We start from the raw sequence: 20,537 nt of genomic DNA, 5'->3' as shown, positions 1-20,537 counted from the left end.
TCTTCCAGTCAGTTGGCCAAGTGGTTGTTCTCCAGATTTCTTGGCACAACTTGGTGAGCACATCCAGGGCAACATCTGTTATCTGAAATACTTAGCCATAATAAAACACCCTAAAGGAATGACTGACTGGGTCTGGGGCCTCAAGGCCATAGCCCTGGGGAACATCTGGCTATTTTGAGTGCCAAGTAACTCTCTCAAACATACCTGTAGTAGAAATGCAAAGCTTTTTTATTATAGCAATCCAGGGGAAAACAGCAAAACACACAAACAATACTTATCAACCACACAGAACATCTTACTCACCAAATAAAGGTTATAGGGTTTGTTGTGTGAAGACTCCATAATGACTTCTTTCAAAGACTGTCTCGTGGGTAAGCTCACTAGCAAGAAGTCTGGATTCTCCTGGCAGCAAAGTTGACCTTCGTCCTAGAAAGGGACTGGTGATGTCAGGATCTCAAAGGTGGTAAACGTCCTGACAAAGACTGAGTCCTTGTTGGAGCAAAGTGGTGGATGATCTGAGTCCCAATAATTTAGAGGCAACTAAGGTCAGGGATGTCCCTCTTGCAGGGCAGTGCCTCTGAGCGGGGTGTGGCGCTCTGTGTGTGGTCCTCTTTTTTTACTGTATCTATACTTCTCTCACCTGTTATGCATCAGAGAGTTGGACAATGACCAAGGAGGATAGAAGGAGAATTGATGCCTTTGAGCTGTGGTGCTGGAGAAGAGTATTGAGAATACCATGGACTGCTAGGAAAACAAACAGATTTGTCCTGGAAAGGGTTAAACTGGGTGGCTCCTTGGAGGCAAGGATTCTGAGGCTCCGTCTAACATACTTTGGACATGTTGTGAGGAGAGACCGGTCCTTGGAGAGGGACATCATGCTTGGGAGGGTGGAGGGACAGTGCAGGAGAGGAAGGCCCTCTATGAGGTGGATTGATTCAGTGACTGGGATAATTGGGTTGGGAGTGTCAGAGACAGTGCGATTGGCACAGGACAGAGCGGAGTTTAGGGCTGTTGTACATAGGGTCGCTATGAGTCGCAGGCGACTCGACGGCACATAACAACAACAACAACATACTTCTCTCTCCATACAGTTCCTTTGTTTACTGGCTCACAAGCTGCTTACCTACCTTCACTTGCTTGTCTATCTGGTGGCTTAGTGGTAGGAGTTGTGCTACCAGTCAAAAGGGATGTGGTTTTAATTCACCAGTCACTCTGTAGGAAAAGGATGGGTAATCTCCTCCTGTCCTCTGAAAACCTGCGGTGAGTTGTTTCTGACATACATCAACAATTTCTACCTACTTGTTTACTATTTCTAAGTTTAAAAAATTATCATACAACATACAATCTAAAGCACATATTTATTTGTAGCCCTCATGACACTCAGAAAGCTCTGAACCAACTGGCATAATATAGTCCACAAATAACTCAGCACTGGACAAAGAGGCAACATCATGACAGATAGAGAAAGGATTGAATGTGTCAGTGATTTGATCTTACTTGAATTCACACACCCTTGGTACCAGCAGTCAGAAGGTCAGGAGATGTGTTGCATTGGGCAACTCTGCTGTCAGGGGACTCTCGAAAATACATTTGAAGAACAATGATGTCAGTTTGAAAACTAAGGTATGCCTAATTCAATCCATAGTCTTTTAAATCACCTGCTATGCATCTGAGAGCAGAACAAGGATGGCAGAAGAACTTATGCCTTTGAGCTGTGGTGTTGGAGTACTGACTATCCTGCGGATGGCCAAAAGAATGAACAGGCATGTCTTGGAAAAGGCAGCCAAAGTGTTCCTTGGAGGAAAGGATGGTGATCATATTTTGGACGTATTACTGCTACTAGGAGACGTTATTCCTTGGCAAGGGACATCATACTTGGCAAGGTGGAGGAGGGTCAGCAAAAGAGACAAAGACCCCCAAATAGGTGAACTGATATAGGTGCTGCAGCAATGGGCTCAAGAATATCAGAGATGATAGGACAGGGTTCACTCAGGTTTGCTGGTCACAGGGTCACTTTGAGTAGTAGATGGCACCTAACCAACAATCATCTCTAACGGTGAAGATGATTCCAACTCTCATACAACTTAGTGGTTAAGGGCTGGCTTTGGACCTTCTAGCTGGAAGGATGAAAAGCCTAAGATAGTGGTTGCCTGGGGCCAGGGGCTGAGAATGCGCCACTGAAATGGTTACAGCACCACCTAGAGGCCCTACAGGGGAAACAATCTCTCTTAGTTTTGTTGTTGGGTTTTTTTTTTAAATTTTATTTTATTATTTTGTGCAAGTACCGTCAAATCAGATCTGTCTGGTACAGGAAGAGATTGTCCCTCCTTCTCCAGCAGAACATCTAGTGGATTCGAACAGCATACCTCTGGGATTGCAGTGCAGCTTCTTGCCACTAGGCTACCAGAGCTCCCTAGGAAACACACTCTCTTAACTAGACCGATAGACACGGGTAGCTGCAGCAATGGGCTCAGTGTGTCCAAAATGATAAGGACGTCATAGGATAGGGCAGCTCTGGTGGCATACTAGGTAAGGAGTTGCACTGTCATCTTAAAGACAAGTGTTTGAATCCATCAGCTGCTCCTCCAGCAAGCCCTTTCCGTTACCAGCTGGAAGGTTAGCAATGAGTTGGTTCTGACAGGAAGGCACAAAACAACAGAATAATATAGAAAGGCTGAAAAACGAGAGAAATTTCAACATTGTTGGTGACGATATACAACTGTGCAAACAATTTGGAAACATTTGTCCAAAAAGTTAAACATAAAGTCTCTAAAGGCATGCTTTGGAGACACTTCAGTCTTGATTCCATATCACCAGAGCAAAGTAGATTTGGAATGAGTCAGGCAAAGTTTTCAGTGTCCCAGTGCATATAGAAGTTATGTTGACAATAAACTATAGTCTGTTGAGTTTGTGATAACATTATGAAGAAATTGAAACAGCATAAGAATGACTACAGTGTGGTCACAAAGTAAATGCATGCTGCTGGAAAACTGGCACTGACGGGCTGGCTCAATAAAGGATTGTCATAAACCTTCAATGCGTAAAAAGAATTTTTAATAGAAATTTTACAAGCGTTCCTTGTGAGTGGGTTTCATACTTTGTGAGCACACTACACTAACACCTGTTAAATTGTTTGTTGCTGTTTTTCTTGTGTACCATCCAGTCAGAACCAATCCATAGCTGACCCTCCAGCAGTTTTTCAGAGGCAGTTAATTGCATGGCAGGAGACTGCTCATCCTTCTCCAGTGGAGCTGCTGGTGGATTCGAACTGCATGAACTTAATTTTACTTGAATCCACAATCAGCTCCCATGGAAACAGCAGTCAAGAGCAAATGATCTATTGCATTGGACCAATCAATGTGCTGCCAAGGACTTTTTTAGAGAGCCAAGGAACAAGGATGTCACTTTAAAGTCTAAGATGTGCCTGTTACATGGGAAACTTCAAAAACTAATAAAGAAGATCAAAGAATTGAAGCTTTTGAATTGTGATACGGGTCCAGGAAACTAGGAAGGTAGAAAGAAAAGACTAAAGAATCAAATTACATGATCTAAGAAAGTAGGTAAATAAGAAAGATAAATCAAAGAGACCTCCATACACACCTACATATTCTAGCATTGTAGTTGATTTATATTTAGTGACATATATAAAAAGCCATAAGAAACAGCAACGGCCTAATGTCTCAACTGCTAAGTGGATTTACTATGCAAAGGCATTTGACACAACAAACTGTGGCTGACTCTGAGAAGAATGGAAATCCCAGAACACTTGATTGTGCTTATGTGAAACTTATACTTGGACCAGGAGGCAGTTATCAGAACAGAGCAAGGAAACACTGCATGGTTCAAAATTGGGAAGGGTGTGCGTCAAGGATATCTCCATATCTTTCAATCTATATGCGGAATAGATTATCCGCGAGACTGGGCTCTATGAGGAGAAGTGTGACATCAGGATTGGAGGTGGACTCGACAATCTGCATTGTGCAGATGACACAACCCTGCTTGCTGAAACTGAGGAGGACCTGAAGCACCTGCTGCAGAGGGTCAAGGATTGCAGCCTTCAACATGGATTGAAGCTCAACATCAAGATAACAAAGATTCTCACCACTGGGCTGATTGGCGGCATCATGATGGATGATGAAGAGATTGAGACTGTTGACAGCTTCAGTTTGCTTGGCTCTACAATCAATACTCTTGGTACCAGCAGACAGGAAAGTAAAAGACGAATTGCACTGGGAAAGTATTGAGGAGCATTGGGAAAGTACTGAGGTGCAACAATGTCAGTCTGGAAACTAAGCTGCACCTGATACAGGTCATGGTCTTTGCAATTACTTGCAATGCATCAGAGAGCTGGACAATGACTAAGGATGATAAAAGGAGAGTGGATGCCCTTGAGCTTTGGTGCTGGAGAAGAGTATTGAACTTTGAACATGTTGTAAGGAGGGACAAGTCCTTGGAGAGAGATGCCATGCTTGGGAGTTTGAGGGACAGCACAGAAGAGGAAAACCCTCGATGAAATGGATTTATTCCGTTACTGGAGTAATGGGGATAGGCGTGTTGGAGACAATAAGATTGGCAAGCGATAGAGCAAGGTTTAGGTTTGTTGTACAAAGGGTTGCTATGAGTCGTAAGCGACTCGACGGCACATAACAACCACCACCACAACAACAAAACAACAAAAAACTAAGGTGGTTTTTGGAAGAAAAACAAGACCGCAAGAAACAAACATGTACAGTAGAGCAGTGACCTAAGATGGTGATTCAAAGAAAGGAGTGAGATTTGAAACAGAAGCCAGAGTGATCTACATGAGTCAACCCTCTATGATGAGTCTTGCTGTCACTTCCTAGACTCCTTTGCACCCAATTCTATTTTAAAGCTGTGAGCACAAGTGGAATTTCTCTAACGACATTTATCAAAGTTCATAAAGTCTCCAGAGGCATGTTGTTTAGAAAGTGGATGCCACTCCTGCTTCCAAACCTGTCTTAAACGGGGACCTACAGCTAATAATATAATGGTGATATTAAGACTGTATGCTGTACCTCTAAAATCAAGAAAAAGACAACAATGTCCGTTTTCAGCATCTGTAGTAAACAATGAATAAGTCAGAGTCTGGAAAAATGCTTATAGTCACGTAAGCTCACCCCACTCCCAATTAATATATAGAATAGTTGTCACTCCCTTAATTCCTCTTGCAAATAATGATTTGTTTACTGATCTGGTCCATGTCTCGGTAGCTGTCTTTTTAAATATGCCCTTTAAATAGAATCGCACCCTTTGGGGTCTGGGCTGGTCACCTCCCTCAACTACCCGGATGTACGCAGTCTCCAAGCATAAAATCAGAGGGCAGCCCGAGTTGTTAGTACAACCGCCGTCAGGCGCGCCCGGATCTGAAATGCTTTCCAGCCTGTCTCTGAGTAGTGTGTTCGCAGTTGAAAGGCTGGCCCGTTACAAGCGGGGGTTCAGCCATTTTATTCAGGCGTCATGCAATTGTAGTACATGACTGACAGTATGTAAACTGCCTAGCGCCGTGTCAAAGCACAAGATGTAAAAAACTAAAACCAAGCCCTATAGAACAGAGTAGAAGGTTCAGGGGGTTTCCAAAGCTTTAAATTTTTACAGATCGCCACATACTATCAGTCAGTGTCAAATGTAAAGACTCGACGCTCTGTTTTCAGGAGGCGCCCTGGCGGGGCACGCTTTTTGCGCATGTACCTGGCTCAGCAGCTTCGCGAGCCGCTTATGTTTGGCCAGGAACGCGCGCCGTCTGTTGGTTGCCATAGAAACTGGGAGCATTCGGCTTGCTTGTGCTCAGGTGCTGGCGGTAGCGACCCGGACTCAGGGAACCAGACATGTCTTTTCGCGACCTCCGCAGTAAGACGTTCTCTTGTTCTCGAGCCCCTTAGAGTCCGCCTGCTGGGCTTTCTGAGGCTGCCGGAGCCCCTCGGGCCTGGGAGCCGGAGGCGGCCCTAGCGCGGCCCTGCGCTGCCGGAGCCCCTCAGGTTTGGAACAGCGATTGCGATCTCTTGTCCAGTCCTCGCTCCTCTGGTGGGTCAGCTATGAGTTGGTTCTAATGGGACAGCAACAATTGAGTGACTGGCATATTATTGTAAATTTTTATATTAGTGTGTCATCCCAAGTTTGAAGACAGTGTGCACAACAGAGTTCTCTTCCATCTGAGTTTCGGGTGGGCCAGTACTCTGGAAAAGAGTATAAAAGAGAAAATCATGCTATGAAAGAGAAATTAAATTCACCAGCAATCCCTGAAGCTCATTCTAATGTATGCCTTTGACTGCTTCTCCCGTTGAATTTAACTATACCTTCTCCTCGTTTAATGAGATGGCGTACACCAAAGATCAGATTCCTGTGCCAAAATCAGTGTTAAGTTGAAATTAAGGAAGACTACATAATCAACAACCACTGAGAATCATAGCCCAATCGAGCTGACACAAAACCGTAACCTCATAGCCAGCAGATGACTGTGTCTAACACCTGGATATTCATTACTGCCAGGTGTACATGATAAGCGCAGAAACATAGATAGTAGGATTCTGGGTATTCTAAATATGAAATGTCAGATAATAATGAAGGTGGTGTAAGTGTTTTTCAGGTAGCAGATTCAGTGTTTTAAATTTTTTTTCTTTCTAAAAATGCAGATGAACATTAGTAAGAGGACAGGAAATAGATGAGTAAATGACTAAGAAGTTGCTGATTGTCTTTTTCTTTGGACAGATTTCACAGAGATGATGAGAGCCTTGGGGTACCCTCGGCACATTTCTATGGAGAATTTCCGCACGCCCAATTTTGGACTTGTATCGGAAGTGCTTCTCTGGCTGGTGAAAAGGTTAGACCCACCCTAGACCAGGGCCTGAGGATAAACACTAGACTTAATTTGTTAGAAACAGCATAGCAAAAGAAAGTTCAACAAAATTGAGTCTGATAGACTGTGCTGTTTTGCTGTTGTTGTTGGGTACCATCAAGTCAACCAGGATTCATAGCGACCCTGTGAACAACAGGTGTGGACCTTACTCTGTCCTATGCCAGGCTCACAGCCCTGCTCGAGCCCGTTGTTACTGTTGCTGTGTCAGTCCGTCTCCTGGAAAGTTGTCCTCTCTTTCGATGACTCTGTTATGTCTTTTCCCAAGGACTACCCTCTCCTGAAAACATGCCCAAAGTGTGTGAGATGAAGTTGCACCATCTTAGCCTCTTAAGGACCACCCGGGTTACACTTCTTCCAAGAAGCTTAAAAATGACCTAGGGGAAGTGAACTCACCAGAGGGAGTGAAGAGGGAACAGTTTCTCCTTGGGAGGAGGCACCAGAGTGGTGACCTAGTCTCTTTGTCCTCCTGCAGAGTGGCAGGAACTCTCTCCACTCTACCCCACTAATGAAGACCACCCTGGGTTAGGTAGCATTTCAATTTTTCTTGGTGTGAAAAATCTAATGCAATTCACAGATTAGCAAACATTATAATTGGTTGGAGAGTAAGTATTCTAGGCTACATAAATAAGGTCTCTCACAGAGTTTTCATTCTCTGCAGTCACGTCGAGGAAAGAGTTTTCATTCTCTGCAGTCACGTCGAGGAGATATTGCCGCTTTGTGGTTTTAGACCACAGTAAAATGAATGTCTCAGTAAAGTGAGTCTCATGACTTGCCACCCCCCCGAGTGCATACAAAAATATTATTAAAACTAGACTATAATCTATTAAGTGTTAAAAAAAACTAGACTAATTATAAGAAATGGGGAACTCTGGTAATCTAGTGGATTAAGAAGTTGTGCTGGCAACCCAAAATAGCAAGCGGTTAGAATCTCTCCCACCCATTGTGTGAGGAGAAGACAGGCAGTCTCCTCTGGTGTGATGTACAGTCTCTGAAAACCTGCTAAAGGGTCAGCTCTGAGTAAATTCCAACTTGATAGCAGGTAACAACAATGACAGCATTGCAAGGATTACCAAAATGGATTACACACGTGGAGTGAGACAAGCTATCAGAAAAAATGGTATCAATAGACTTCTTCCTCAACCCATGTTTATCACAAACCTGCAATTTGTAAAAAATATGCTGTAATACCAAACAATAAAGTGAAACAATAAGCTGCAGTGTGCCTGTGCATGCTTTACAAATGTGAAAACATCCTTAGTTCACTGGCTAGACCCAAACAGCCCACAGGCCAGAATTAACTGAACCTTAGTGGGTCACCAGTGACATGACAAAGTGACTTCAACAACTCAATTGCTTCTAAACATTAACTGGTCCCATAATATATTTCTGGGCCAAAGGCTGTTAGTTAGAGTCAGAGTTTTCATTATTTGAGTGAAACATCAAGATCTGAGGGTCATTGTATTTTGTGAGCTGAGCCCCTGGTTTGAGTTTTTAAATCAGCCACACTTGTTGATAGGTGAGCTCTGCTCCCTTGGGGAGTTGGTAAGCATCAGGTATTGGTGTGGTGTGCACTCTCTCTCGGTCTTCCGCCACAGTTGAGGACTGGAGAGCCTTGTGCTCTACATGTGTCCCCCGTGCTGCCTACATCCTCTCTTGGACTTGCTACTTGGCTGACTTGTATCCTCTCTCTGGCAGATATGAGCCACAGACAGATATACCTTCTGATGTCGAGACCGAACAAGACCGTGTTTTCTTCATCAAGGCGATTGCCCAGTTCATGGTTAGTTCCTGGAGAAGTAAAGTTAAGTGAATGAGAAAAGGATGAGTCCTGGTTAAGGCTTCTTTCAAATTTAACTTTCAGGATACATTGTGGATTTGGTTGTAGGCCAATGCAAACATCTTGGTAAAAATCAGTCTCATGAGTCTTTGGGTTTCCCAGTGCACAGGAAAGTTATATTTACACTAAACTGTTAAAGGAGCCCTGGTGGCTGCTAACCAGAAAGTAAAGAGTTTGAACCATTTTTTTTCTGAAGAAATAGAAGACTTCTCTCTGTGCAGTGTGCAGCCTGGAGACAGCTGCAACTGTGAGCTGGAGCTGACTCGACAGCAGTGGGCTTGATTCTGGTCTGCTCAGCTGTGAAGGTACAATAACACAATGAAAGCTAGAAATATTATGATAATTGCCTGGGTGGGACCCTAAGACACAAAGTGAGCAAACGCTGCTGAAAAAATAGGGCAGCCATGGGATTTTAATGCAGAATTACCGCAGACCTTCAGTGTATAAAAATGCAATATCCACTTAGTGAGAAGCAATAAAACACGGTGTGCATTGCCAGGTTTCTGTGGAATTATTTCCCAGCATAAATTCTTCCCCTCCACTCTTGGTTAAAAATTTCATTTATTTTTGAATGGGTGATGTTTTCCATGATTTAAATCAAAGATCATGAAATAGGATAGAGTAGCATGTCTTTCTACTCCTGGTCTCTTCCTTATAACCACTATTTTCCATTTCTTCCAGGAGATAGAGATAGAGAGAGAGAGAGAGAGAGATAGATAGATGCCGTTGTACTCATAGCAACCCTATGAACAAAAGGCCTGAAACCTTTTTATAACTCTCGACATTTATCAAATTTCATAGAGTTGCGGAGGCATGTTTAGGAAGTGGATGTAACTCCTTCCAATGTATGTATGTATGTATGTATGTATGTATATATATATATGTTGTTGTGTTGATTGCCTGGAGTTGAGCATGACTCATAGCGACCCTATGAACAAAAGGCCTGAAGCCCCTCTACACCTATCGACATTTATCAAATTTCATAGAGTTTTTGGAGGCATGTTGTTTAGGGGATGCCACTCCTGCTTCTAAACCTGTCATAGTATATTGTTGTTGTTACATGCCTGCAGTGTATAGTGACTCTGTGTACAGCAGCTCTGAACCCTTCCCTATCCTGAGCCAGTCTCACTAATTCCAACACACCCAAGACCCATCACCCCAGTTACTGTATCAGTTCATCTCATCCTGGTTCTCCCTCTCCTATACCCTTCCGAGCATGATGTCCTTCTCCAAGGACTGATCTTTCCTGGCCATGTGCCCAAAATAAGTGAGGCAAAGCTTCAAAATCCTAGCCTCCAAGGAGAGACTTGGTTTTACCCTCTCCAAGACAGAGTGATTTGTTTTCTTGGTAGTCCATGGTATGTTCTAGACTCTTCTCCAGCAACTCGAAGGCATCTATTCTTCTTTTGTCATCCTTAGTCATTGTCCAACTCTCTGAAGCATAAAAAGGAATTGAGAAAACCATGGCCTGGATTAGGTGCACCTTTGCATCTGGACTGACATCATTGTTCTTCAGCACTCTGGAGGGGTCCATGACAGCAGATTTTCCCTATGCAATTCATCTTTTGATTTCCTGACTGCTGGTGTTGACTGTGGATCCAAGCAAGCTGTAATTGCTAACAAACTCAGTCTCTTCTCCATCTGTTATGGTGCTGCCAGTATGCCCAGTGGTGAGAATCTTTGTCTTCTTGATGTTGAGCTTCAATCCATATTGAAGACCTTGACCTTTTGCAGCAAGTGCTTCAGGTCTTCTTCAGTGTCAGCAGGAAAGGTTGTGTCATCAGCATATGGTAGATTGTTAATGAGTCTTTCTCTAATCTTGATGCCACACACACTCCTCCCTGCTTCCTGAATGATCTGTTCTGCATACAGATTGAAAAGGTACAGGGACAGGATGCATCCCTGACGCACTCCTATCCTGATTTTGAACCATGCAGTGTTTCCTTACTCTGATCTGAGGACTGCTTCTTGGTCCAAGTATAGGTTTTATATAAACCGATCAAGTGTTCTGAAATCCCCATTTTCCTCAAGGTTAACCACAATGCCACAATGTGTGTGTGTATATATATGAGTGGAGCAGCTGGATTCTACAAAGGTGTGTTTTCTGTTTTCTTTGAGGCTTGGGTGTGGTCTCTTGCTTGCAATTGAATGTGAGCTGATTGGATTTGGCCTCATGTTTTTAAAAAGGCATTTGGGCCCTCAGGTCTGCATTTAATTGTTTCAGTCGAACATTCTTCTAAGTAGTGTAGCACTAGTCTGTCATTTTGCCATACAGAGGTAACTCTGGTTGTTGTGATGGTAAACACTGTGACACTGATGTGTCAAATGCAATAATTGTTGCCCATGGTGGACAATGTTTGATGGAGCTCTCAAATTAAAACAAGCTTAGAGGCATCCACTTACGAAATAGCTTGCCTCCTGGATATTCTCTGAACTTAGAGAAACGATGAAAGTTATGCGTTCAAAACTTTCATTCATAGGGTTGCTATGAGTTGGCTGCAGCGGCACTTAACAACAACAATGTGTGTGTGTGTGTGTGTAGTCAGATCTGATCTATAGCTAACCTTAATGTGAGTTTTCAGAGTCAGTATATATACAGATGAAAGACTGCCATCAAGATAATTCTGCTGCATGGCAATCCTCCATGAGTTCTGAGGCTGTAAATCTTTATAGGAGGAGAATGCCTGTCTTTTTTGCACAGAGTGGCTGGTGGATCTCGATTGTTGACCTTTTGGTCAGCAGCCCAACACATAACCCACTACGCTGTGAGGGCTCTTTCATGCTCTGTGCATATAAAGCCAATGCAGCCTGTTTCTATTGAGTCAGAACCATCTCATGGCTTGTAGTTTCCCAGACTGTAAATTGAATGGGCAGAAATTGCTCATTTTTCTTGCTTGGAGTGGCCGGCATGTTTGAACCCCTAGAGATATATGGACTTCAGGTTAGCATTGCAGTTGTTTACAGACAAAGACCATCAACACTCCCTATGCATATATGAACAAATAAACATTATCCTTTCCTTTACACAATGCCACCAAACTGTACACTATTTAATATTAATTGGCTGTTTTCACATCACAGTACAGACAGATCTTGTCTTACTGTACGTCACCTCATTGTACTTCTTAGAGCCTGTGTATTACAAGTACAAGGGTTGTGGCGGTCCTGTGTTCAGGAAATGTGTTGGCACTGTTTCCCAACAGCACATGCTCACTTTGTGTTTCTGGGCCACATGTTAGTCATTGTCACAGGGTTGTTGTATATAGTCTATTTTGACTACAGTGTTGTGTCAACATAACTTTATACACACTGGGGAACTGTTTATCTTAGAGAACTTTCCTGATCACTACAAATCAGATTTGCTTGTTCTCTCTGGCGTGGTTATACTACACTCTCTGTATCGTGATATGTAGATAGGTGCTGGGATTCTAGCCTCTGCTCTTTGGGGCGGTGTGTGTTAGATAACCTGTATCCTTCTTCCAGTTGCTATGTGAGGCGACTTAACTGGAGTCACTGGGTCTCTGGATTTGTGCATTGATAGTCTTGATGATCCACACCAGATATCTCTTCATCAAAGCTGTACCAGTTTATATTCCTACTTCCAATGTAACACTATAAGATTATATCCTGGTGGTTGACTAAGACATTTTTAAACTGTCTACATGGGATTTGGTGTAGAGATTATATGGAAATGGCCTTAAATGTTTTGGGTATCTTTTGTCCACAAATAGGCCACCAAAGCACATATAAAGCTCAACACTAAGAAGCTTTACCAAGCAGATGGATATGCGGTTAAAGAGCTGCTGAAGGTCACATCTGTCCTGTACAATGCCATGAAGGCCAAAGGAATGGAGGGCGCAGCAGTGGGAGAGGAGGACATCAGCAAGTTCAAGTTTGATCTTGGCTCAAAGGTGAGGAGATACCAGGCTTGCAGTGAAGAGCAGGCTGGCAGTTCCCTGACTCAGGGAATAGCTGGTCCTCCTCACAAGCAGAGGTCCACCTCTTTGACTAAAACCAGATCATTACACTGATTCATCCCATTGAGATAAAACCAGTAGTCACAGTAAGTAACTCAATACAACTGTTTATTGAAAGCCTGCTGAGAAGAACTAATCCAAAATAAGAGCTCTGATAGCATAGTGGATTAAGTGTTGGACTGCTAACCAAGAGGTTGGAGGTTCAAGTTCACCAGCCCATTTGCAGGAGAAGCATGAGGCAGTCTGCTCCTGTGAAGATTTACAGCTTTGAAAATCTCCGAGGCAGTGCAGCTCCATCCTTGAGAGTCACAGTGAGTGGAATTGACTCAGTGGCAAGTGGTACATGCTTGTTTGGTTATACCTGCTAAAGAGACCTGGTGGCACTGTAGTTAAAGCCTTTGTGGTGTGAGCCCAGATGCACCACCTTAGAAACCCTGAGGGAGAGCTCCACTCTGTCCTGCAGAGCTGCTGAGAGACAGAAGCTACTTGGCTGTGGGGGTTGCTTTGTGTTTGGGGTTTCAGGTGCTGCAGATACAGATGTGAATAGAAAGGACAGCAATCCTGTGTTCAGTTTGCTGAGTTGAAAGTGGATGAGGTGGATCAGCTAATAAATAAAGTAAAGGAGAAAACCTCACAGCTGCTGAGTCTTTCCCCACTTGTAAGAACCCAACAAACCTCTATTGGGTTTCTGAAGCTATAATTTCTATGGGAGAAGGCTGTCCGTCTTTGTCCTATGGAGCAATTGGTGGATTCAATCGCTGACTTTTCATTAGCAGCCTAATGTCTGCTTTGTCCTTTGAGTGTTTAGTATCCAGCACAGAATCTGGCTGTTAATAGATACATGCTAAACAAGTAACGAAATGTCTGGCATTTTCATGGACCAAAAGGAAAGAAGGACAAGGTGTGGTGGGTTAGGTGGGGCTAGTGCTGTGGGAGGTTGTATGGCAGGGAGGGGTCTAATAGACTGAAAGGAGTCAGGGGTGGAAGTAAGAGGGAAAAGTGATGCCATGGAGAGGTGGGGAGGAGTGGCAGGAGTTTGGAATACAGACAAACTTCGGCAACAGCGCAGCTTCAGTCCCAGATGACCCCAGAAAGCGAGTACTGGAGTAAAGTAATGCATGTACAGTATTTGGTCTCCCAGAGCATGTGAAAACAGTTTGCATTGTGCCGCAGTCTGTGTCATATGCAAGAGCATTGTGAGCTTTCCTAAAAAAATATTCTGAGAGCTCCCAAATGTGACCCAGAGACACTGAGTGAGCACTTATGATTGGATGGTGGACTTTGACATAGGGTTGCTACAAATCTTTAATGGTTGAGATGTGGTATCTGCAAAGTGTAGTCAAGAAAAGTACAGTGAAAAAAGGTACATCTATATTTTTGTCTTCTAAAACACACGTGGTAGCCTACTGGCAAGAAGGCTTTGCTATAGTTCCAAAGACACATGGTTTGAATCCACCAGCTGCTCTGTGGGAGAAGGATGAGCAGTCTCCTCCCATGCAATTCTCTGAAAACCAATCAGAGGGTCAGCTATGGGTCAGTTCTGACACAATGTACACAACAATAAAATATACATACATTCTAACACACCCTCTGCATTTCTTAAGCCTGCCTTCTCCTTCATGCAGTTTGGGTGAAGTGCACAATAAAAAGAATATGCTTCCAAAGTGTGGGACTGAAGTGCTGGGTTGTATTCCTAAGCATGAAAAGCTGTGAAATGGGGTACAGAAAAAAGGTCTGCGTTGAATCTGCTTTGCTCATGCACCAATTCCATTTGCATTTCAAAGTGGTACATATTTCCAGGAGGAGACTGCCTGTCTTTCAGAGTGTTGTGCTTCTCAGGGCTCCATTATAGAGCACACCGCCACAATTCACTGGAATTGGCTTCCGGGATGGCATGCAGGGTATGAGGAATTGAGAAGATGCATGAATGATTCTAAAGCAACAGCCTGATAGAACTTTGTGTAATGGGAAATATTCTTTACCTGTACTGTACAGCACCACAGCCACTAGCCGTAAGTAGGAAGCTGAGTTTTCAATTCTATTTAATTTGTATTAAGTTTTAAAATAGTCATATGTGGTTCACTTCAACTCTGCTCACTGCCATCGAGTTGGAATCGACTCCTAGCTGGCCTTCAATGGGTTTCTGGAATCTGGAAATTGCACAGGAGGAGATTGCCCTTCTTTCTCCTGTGGAGCAGCTGTTTTGTTTGAACTGCCAAAGGGGCACCATCCTTGGCTTAGCAGCATAGCTCTCTTTGGACGGTGCCCTCTGTGATGGTGGTAGTTGCATACTGTGGAGTTGGAACTGACCCATAGCTGATCCTCAGGTGGGTTTTTGGAGGCAATAAATCGCACAGGAGGAGATTGCCCATCTTTCTCCTGTAGAGCAGCTTATGGATTCAAACTGCATGCCTTTGGGATTGCAGCACAGTTTGGCCCAGATTTCTGGAAGGACAACATTGCTGTTTCCTGAAGTGGAGAAGTGTTTGGAAGGAGCCCGTCCCACAGGGAAGATGAGTTTAGTTTGGGACAGATTCCATTTGCTGGGCCAGCTTGCTGTCTGAGTAGACATGCCAAGCCAATGGTGGAATATGTGAGTGTCCCGGCTGGGGAGCCTTCAGGTGGGTGGAGTGAAAGCCACAAGCTTGGGAAGAAGAGGCACAGAAAAGAAAGAGGTCTAGGGATTGATGTCTGGAGTTCTCACTTCAGTGCTGAGACTCAGGAAGGGTCTATAGAGGAGAAGCCTGCATAGAAAATTGGGCATTTGCTGCTGGTGGGATAAAAGAAGCTCTGATGGTGCAAAGATTAAGCTGGGTTGCTTACTGAGAGATCATTGGTTCTAACCTGCCAGGTGCTCCCAGGGAGGATGATCCACTTCAGTAAAGATACAGCCTTGGAAACCCTATGAGCAGTTCTGCTATAGTCACTGTGAGCCAGAAATGACGTGGTGGCCCCTAGTAACAGCAAGTCAAAGAAGCAGCTAGAATTAAAGGAGCAGTATTCTGGAGGACTGAAGAGAGATTGTCAGGTGGGCGGAGAGATGGATCATTGCTACTTCTGGGAGTTTGAAAAGAAAAATCCTGCTGCTGTCAAGATACTCTGACTCACATTGATCACATGTGCAGAAACAGCTGCCCTGTGTGTTTCCCTCAGATGTAATCTTTACAGGAGAAGATTGTCATGTAGTTTCTCTGGTGGAGTGTCTGGAGGATTTGAACTCTCAACCTTTGTTGGCAGCCAAAGAAGTGGGAATTTAGTTATTTAGGAGAGGGAGAATGAACAGAACAAGGAAATGTTCAAGTATGGGCTCTTTGGAAGAAATTAGTATGTTCACGAAAAAGACTATCATGCGTATTTTAGGAAAGAAGACTTTGCCAAGGGATACATACTGGGTCTTCTCATTTAACCCTCTCTCCTCCACATCCTCAACTCATCCTCTCCTCTCCTTGGCCTTTGTCCTCTTCGTCTTCATCCTTAGCCATCTCTGTTCTTTCATCTCCACCCTCATCTCCATTCTCTTGCCTTCACCTTTATCTGCATTCTCTAATTCTCCGCTTCATCTTCTTTCTGTCATCCTTATCCTTATCTTCGTCTTGTCATTCTCATTTCACCGTTGTGGGGGACAGGTATTGTTGTGTTTTACATTTGCCAGCTCACATATGCCTCGCAGAGACCCCAAGCCAGAGAATGTGGAAACAATGTGGAGAAAATTATGCCTCAGGCATCAGGGTTCCACTATAGGAAATGTGCCCCTCAACTTGTTCCACTGGCCCCCTGCCCATGGTCAGGGTACCTTATTTTGACCTAGCCCATGTCAGAAGCACGTCAGCCTTCAGCTTCCTGTTCTCTTTTCAGGTGAAATCTGACTTGGTGTTCATTTTTTGGGAAGACCAAGACTCTTGTTTGTACTTAGATGACAGTTTCTTGTGCTGATGCGCTAGTGACCACTCCTGTGCAGGGTAGACATCTCTGTCTCATGAAAACATAATCCAGTGCCACAGGTGGGCGCTGACAGACTGGTTCTTCTGGGATGTTCTGCATGCTGAGTGCTGCCGATAGACCTGTCACCAAGGCCACTGCCTTTGCTGCTTGTCTTCCAGATTGCAGACTTGAAAGTAGCCAGGCAGCTAGCTTCTGAGATCACTTCCAGAGGGGCGTCTCTATATGACCTGCTGGGCAAGGAGGTGGAGCTGAGGGTAAGCACCTTCAGGTAACATGGGTCCTTCCTTCACTCAACCCACTTGCTGCCCAGAGTTTTGTCAGTTCTCTTTCTCCCTTTTCGCTTGTGATTTTATTGAACTCACCTAATACCAACGGCTGAACTGTTTCTAGAGAAGGGAAACCTACTGCCAGACCTACTGCTGTCAAGTCCATTCTGACCATACAGTGACCATAAGGTTCCTGTCTTTAAATCTTAACGGGAGCAGACTGCTTCATATTTCTCCCACAGAGCAGCTGGTGGGTTTGAACAACCACTTTCTTTTATCAGCCCAACATGTAACCAGCTGCTGTGTCACTATGTACTGTGATAAGGAAACCACAGGACCCTGAATGTGCTGCTTATAATTCTAATATGGTCTAGCTCTTGAGGAAGAATCCTTGTGCAGTGGTTGCTTTTTCATCCCATGGACTGGCAGAGGTACCATCTCTAGCCACGCAGAGTAGCCTAGGCTCCTCTGAGACCAGCAGGAACTCTGCCCTACACTGAATGCCCCATCCTTTGACACACCCTCATGCACTGTGGATGAGGAGGTGTTATCCATGCCTGACTCCCATTCTGGGGCTCCAATCACCACTCAGGTGAATACAAACTCTGACCTGACCGGGCACCCCACCCCACTCTTCTCCTAGGCCGGCAGGTACACTGTCCCAGGCCAGAGAGTTTGCTTTCTGTTCCCGGTAGCATGTATGTTCTTTTTATGATATTTTATGGTTTGTTTTATAATTTTCTCTCCTCTGTCAGTTTGCTGTACTGGGATAACTTGCATGTTTCTCTGTTGCTAGAAGCTATGCCATTGGTATTTCAAATATCAGCAAGGTCACCATGGTGGACAGATTTTAGTGGGGCTTCTACACTGAGACAGAAGCCAGCAACTTCTGACATAACAGGCTTAGGAGAACCCAGTGACTAACAAGAACATTGTTAGAGGTAGTAGCAGAAGATGAGTCCCTCAGATGAGAAGACACACAAAATAAGGGGAGAGAAACAGCTGCAAACTTCCTTTATTAATTGCAACATGGAATGTATGAAGTATAAATCTAGGAAAATTGGAAGTTGTCAGAAGTGAAGTGGAAGACATAATGATCAACATCCTAGGCATTAGTGAGCTGATGTAGGCAATTAGAATCTGATGGATTCAGAAGAGGTAGTGGAAGGAAGAATAAGGCAGATGAATCTTAATCGAAAGCAGAGAATACCAGATAGATATTTACTTATGTTTTCTTGACTATGCAAAGACATTTGACTGTGTGGATCATGACAAATTATGGATAACATTGAGAAAAATGGGAATCTCAGAACACTTACTTGTACTCATGTAAAACCCTATACCTAGACCAAGAAGTAGTTGTCAAAACAGAAGAAGGGAGCACTCCATGGTTTAAAATCAGGAAAGCTGTGTATCAGGGTTGTATCCTCTCTCTGTACCTATTCCTTTCTCTGTGCCTATTGAATATGTATGCTGAACAAACCATTCAAGAAGCTGGATTATATGAAGAAGAATGTGGCATTAGAATTGGAGGAGGACTCATCAGAAACCTGCAGATGGCACAACCTTGCTTGTGGAAAGGAGGAAGACTTCAAACAATTAATGAAAAAGATCGAAGACTATAAATTTCAATATGTCTTAAATCTCTTACTTCTCAGGTATCCTCAACACTGGACCAATTGACAACATCATGGTAGATGAAGAAAAGATTGATATTGTCAAGGATTTAATTTTACTTGGATCCACAATCAATACCCATAGTAGCAGCAACAAGAAATTTAAAAAAAAATTTCATTTGGAACATCAGCTATTAAGAACCTCTCCAAAGTTCTAAAGAGCAAGGATGTCAGTGTAAAAGGCTAAGGTGCACTTTGAACCAAGACATGGTATTTTTAGTTGCTTCCTGTGTATCCAAAACTGAATAGCAATGACCAAAGAGAAATTGTGAATAGGACAGTGAATAGGTATGGCCAAGGAAGAACTCATGCCTTTGATTTGTGATGTTGAAGAATAGTACAGAATATTCCATGGACTACCAAAGAACACACAAGTCTGTCTTGGAGGAAGTGAAACAGTGTTCCTCAGAGACACTGGTGAAACTTTGTTTTACGTACTTTGGGTTTATTGTCAGTACAGGCCAGTCCTTGGAAATGAACCGCTATGCTGGTAAAGGTGGAGAAAGGAATACATTCAACAAGATGAATCACCACAGTGACTGTAACAGTTTGCTCGAGCATGTTGGAGGTTGTGAGGAAAGGGCAGGGTTCTGTGATTTGTAGTGTTGCTGCTTGGCTTTGTTGACTTGATGGCCATCACTAACCATGGACAAGGGACCTGGCTCTCCATCCTTGTGTAAGTCTTAGTGCCTTCCCTGAGATGCTCATAGCCTGGGGGAGACCATGGAAGGTGTCAGGTTGGAGGCTGTACCTGACTCCTGCAGTCACAGAGCTGAGGGACTCAAGTGTAGGTCAGATAGCAGGCCACTGGGTCATGAGGCTGGGAAACTTGAGTCAGGTCAGACCGGCCACTAGCTTGGATTCAAGGGTTCAGATGACAAGTCACATGCAGGATCCAGAGCAAGCTTGACAATTACCTCCAAGACCCTCATAGTGACATTTTCATTCACATTGCCATCCGTGCCCCTAAGGACCACTCTGATTACACTTCCTACAAGACAGATTTGCTTGTTCTTTTAGCACCTACCATCAAATTCAAAGGTATCAATTCTTGTCCTTACTCACTGTTTAATTTTCAGATGCATAGGAAGCAATTGAAAGCACCATGACTTGGATCAGGCATACCTTTTTAAGGTCATATATACACACATATATATTGTTATTAAGTGCTGTCAAGTCAGAACCAATTCATAGCTGACCCTCCAGTGGGTTTTCAGAGGCTATAAATTGCATGGGAAGAGGTTGCTTGTCTTTCTTCCATGGAATGACTGATGGATTTGAACCATGTGCCTTCTGGTTGGCAACACAGTTCCTTGCTACCAGGTCATCAGAGTTCTCTCTATATAATGTTGTTGTTGTTATTGTTGTTATGTGCCATCAATTCGCTTGCGACTCACAGCGACCCTATTATGTACAAGAGCCCTAAACTCCGCTCTATCCTGTGCCAACCTCGCCGTCTCCGACATACTCATTCCCATCACCCCAATCACAGAATCGATCCATCTCATCGAGGGTCTTCCTTTTCTGCGCCGTCCCTCTACTCTCCCAAACATGATGTTCCTCTCCAAGGACCAGTCCCTCCTTGCAGCATGCCCAAAGTTTGTCAGATGAAGCTTCAGAATCCTTGACTCCAAGGAGCATTCTGGCTTCACCCTGTCTAGGACAAACCTGTTTGTTCTCCTAGCAGTCTGGTATATTCAACACTCTTCTCCAGCACCACAGCTCAAAGGCATCAATTCTCTTTCTATCATCCCTAGTCTCTGTCCAACTCTCCGATGCATAGTACGTAATTGTGAAGACTATAGCCTGGATCAGGTGCACCTTAGTCTCCAGCCTGAGTCATTGCTCTTCAGTACTCTTGAGAGGTCCCTCACAGCTGACTTTCCCAATACAATAATGAAAATTATAATGTAATCAAAATTATATGCCCAGCAGCTGGACAGATTAAATGGACCCTTTCAATGG

At 43.8% G+C, this 20,537-nt stretch overlaps 1 protein-coding gene across 1 annotated transcript in view; it reads left to right on the top strand.

Annotated features, from left to right (window-relative positions):
* The first annotated feature begins 5,846 nt into the window (after positions 1-5,846).
* CLUAP1 (clusterin associated protein 1) overlaps positions 5,847-20,537 on the top strand; it is a 32,998-nt gene continuing 18,307 nt past the window's right edge. The window contains exons 1-5 of the mRNA XM_006897436.1: positions 5,847-5,868; positions 6,727-6,838; positions 8,570-8,654; positions 12,443-12,622; positions 16,789-16,884. Of these exons, the coding sequence (XP_006897498.1) occupies positions 5,847-5,868; positions 6,727-6,838; positions 8,570-8,654; positions 12,443-12,622; positions 16,789-16,884 (495 nt within the window). The remainder of the gene's footprint in view (positions 5,869-6,726; positions 6,839-8,569; positions 8,655-12,442; positions 12,623-16,788; positions 16,885-20,537) is intronic.

This window comes from Elephantulus edwardii, unplaced genomic scaffold, assembly GCF_000299155.1.
Source record: "Elephantulus edwardii isolate Elephantulus edwardi_28Jun2011 unplaced genomic scaffold, EleEdw1.0 scaffold00209, whole genome shotgun sequence".
NCBI classification, from domain to species: Eukaryota; Metazoa; Chordata; class Mammalia; order Macroscelidea; family Macroscelididae; genus Elephantulus; species Elephantulus edwardii.
This window is presented reverse-complemented; position numbering and strand designations above follow the sequence as displayed.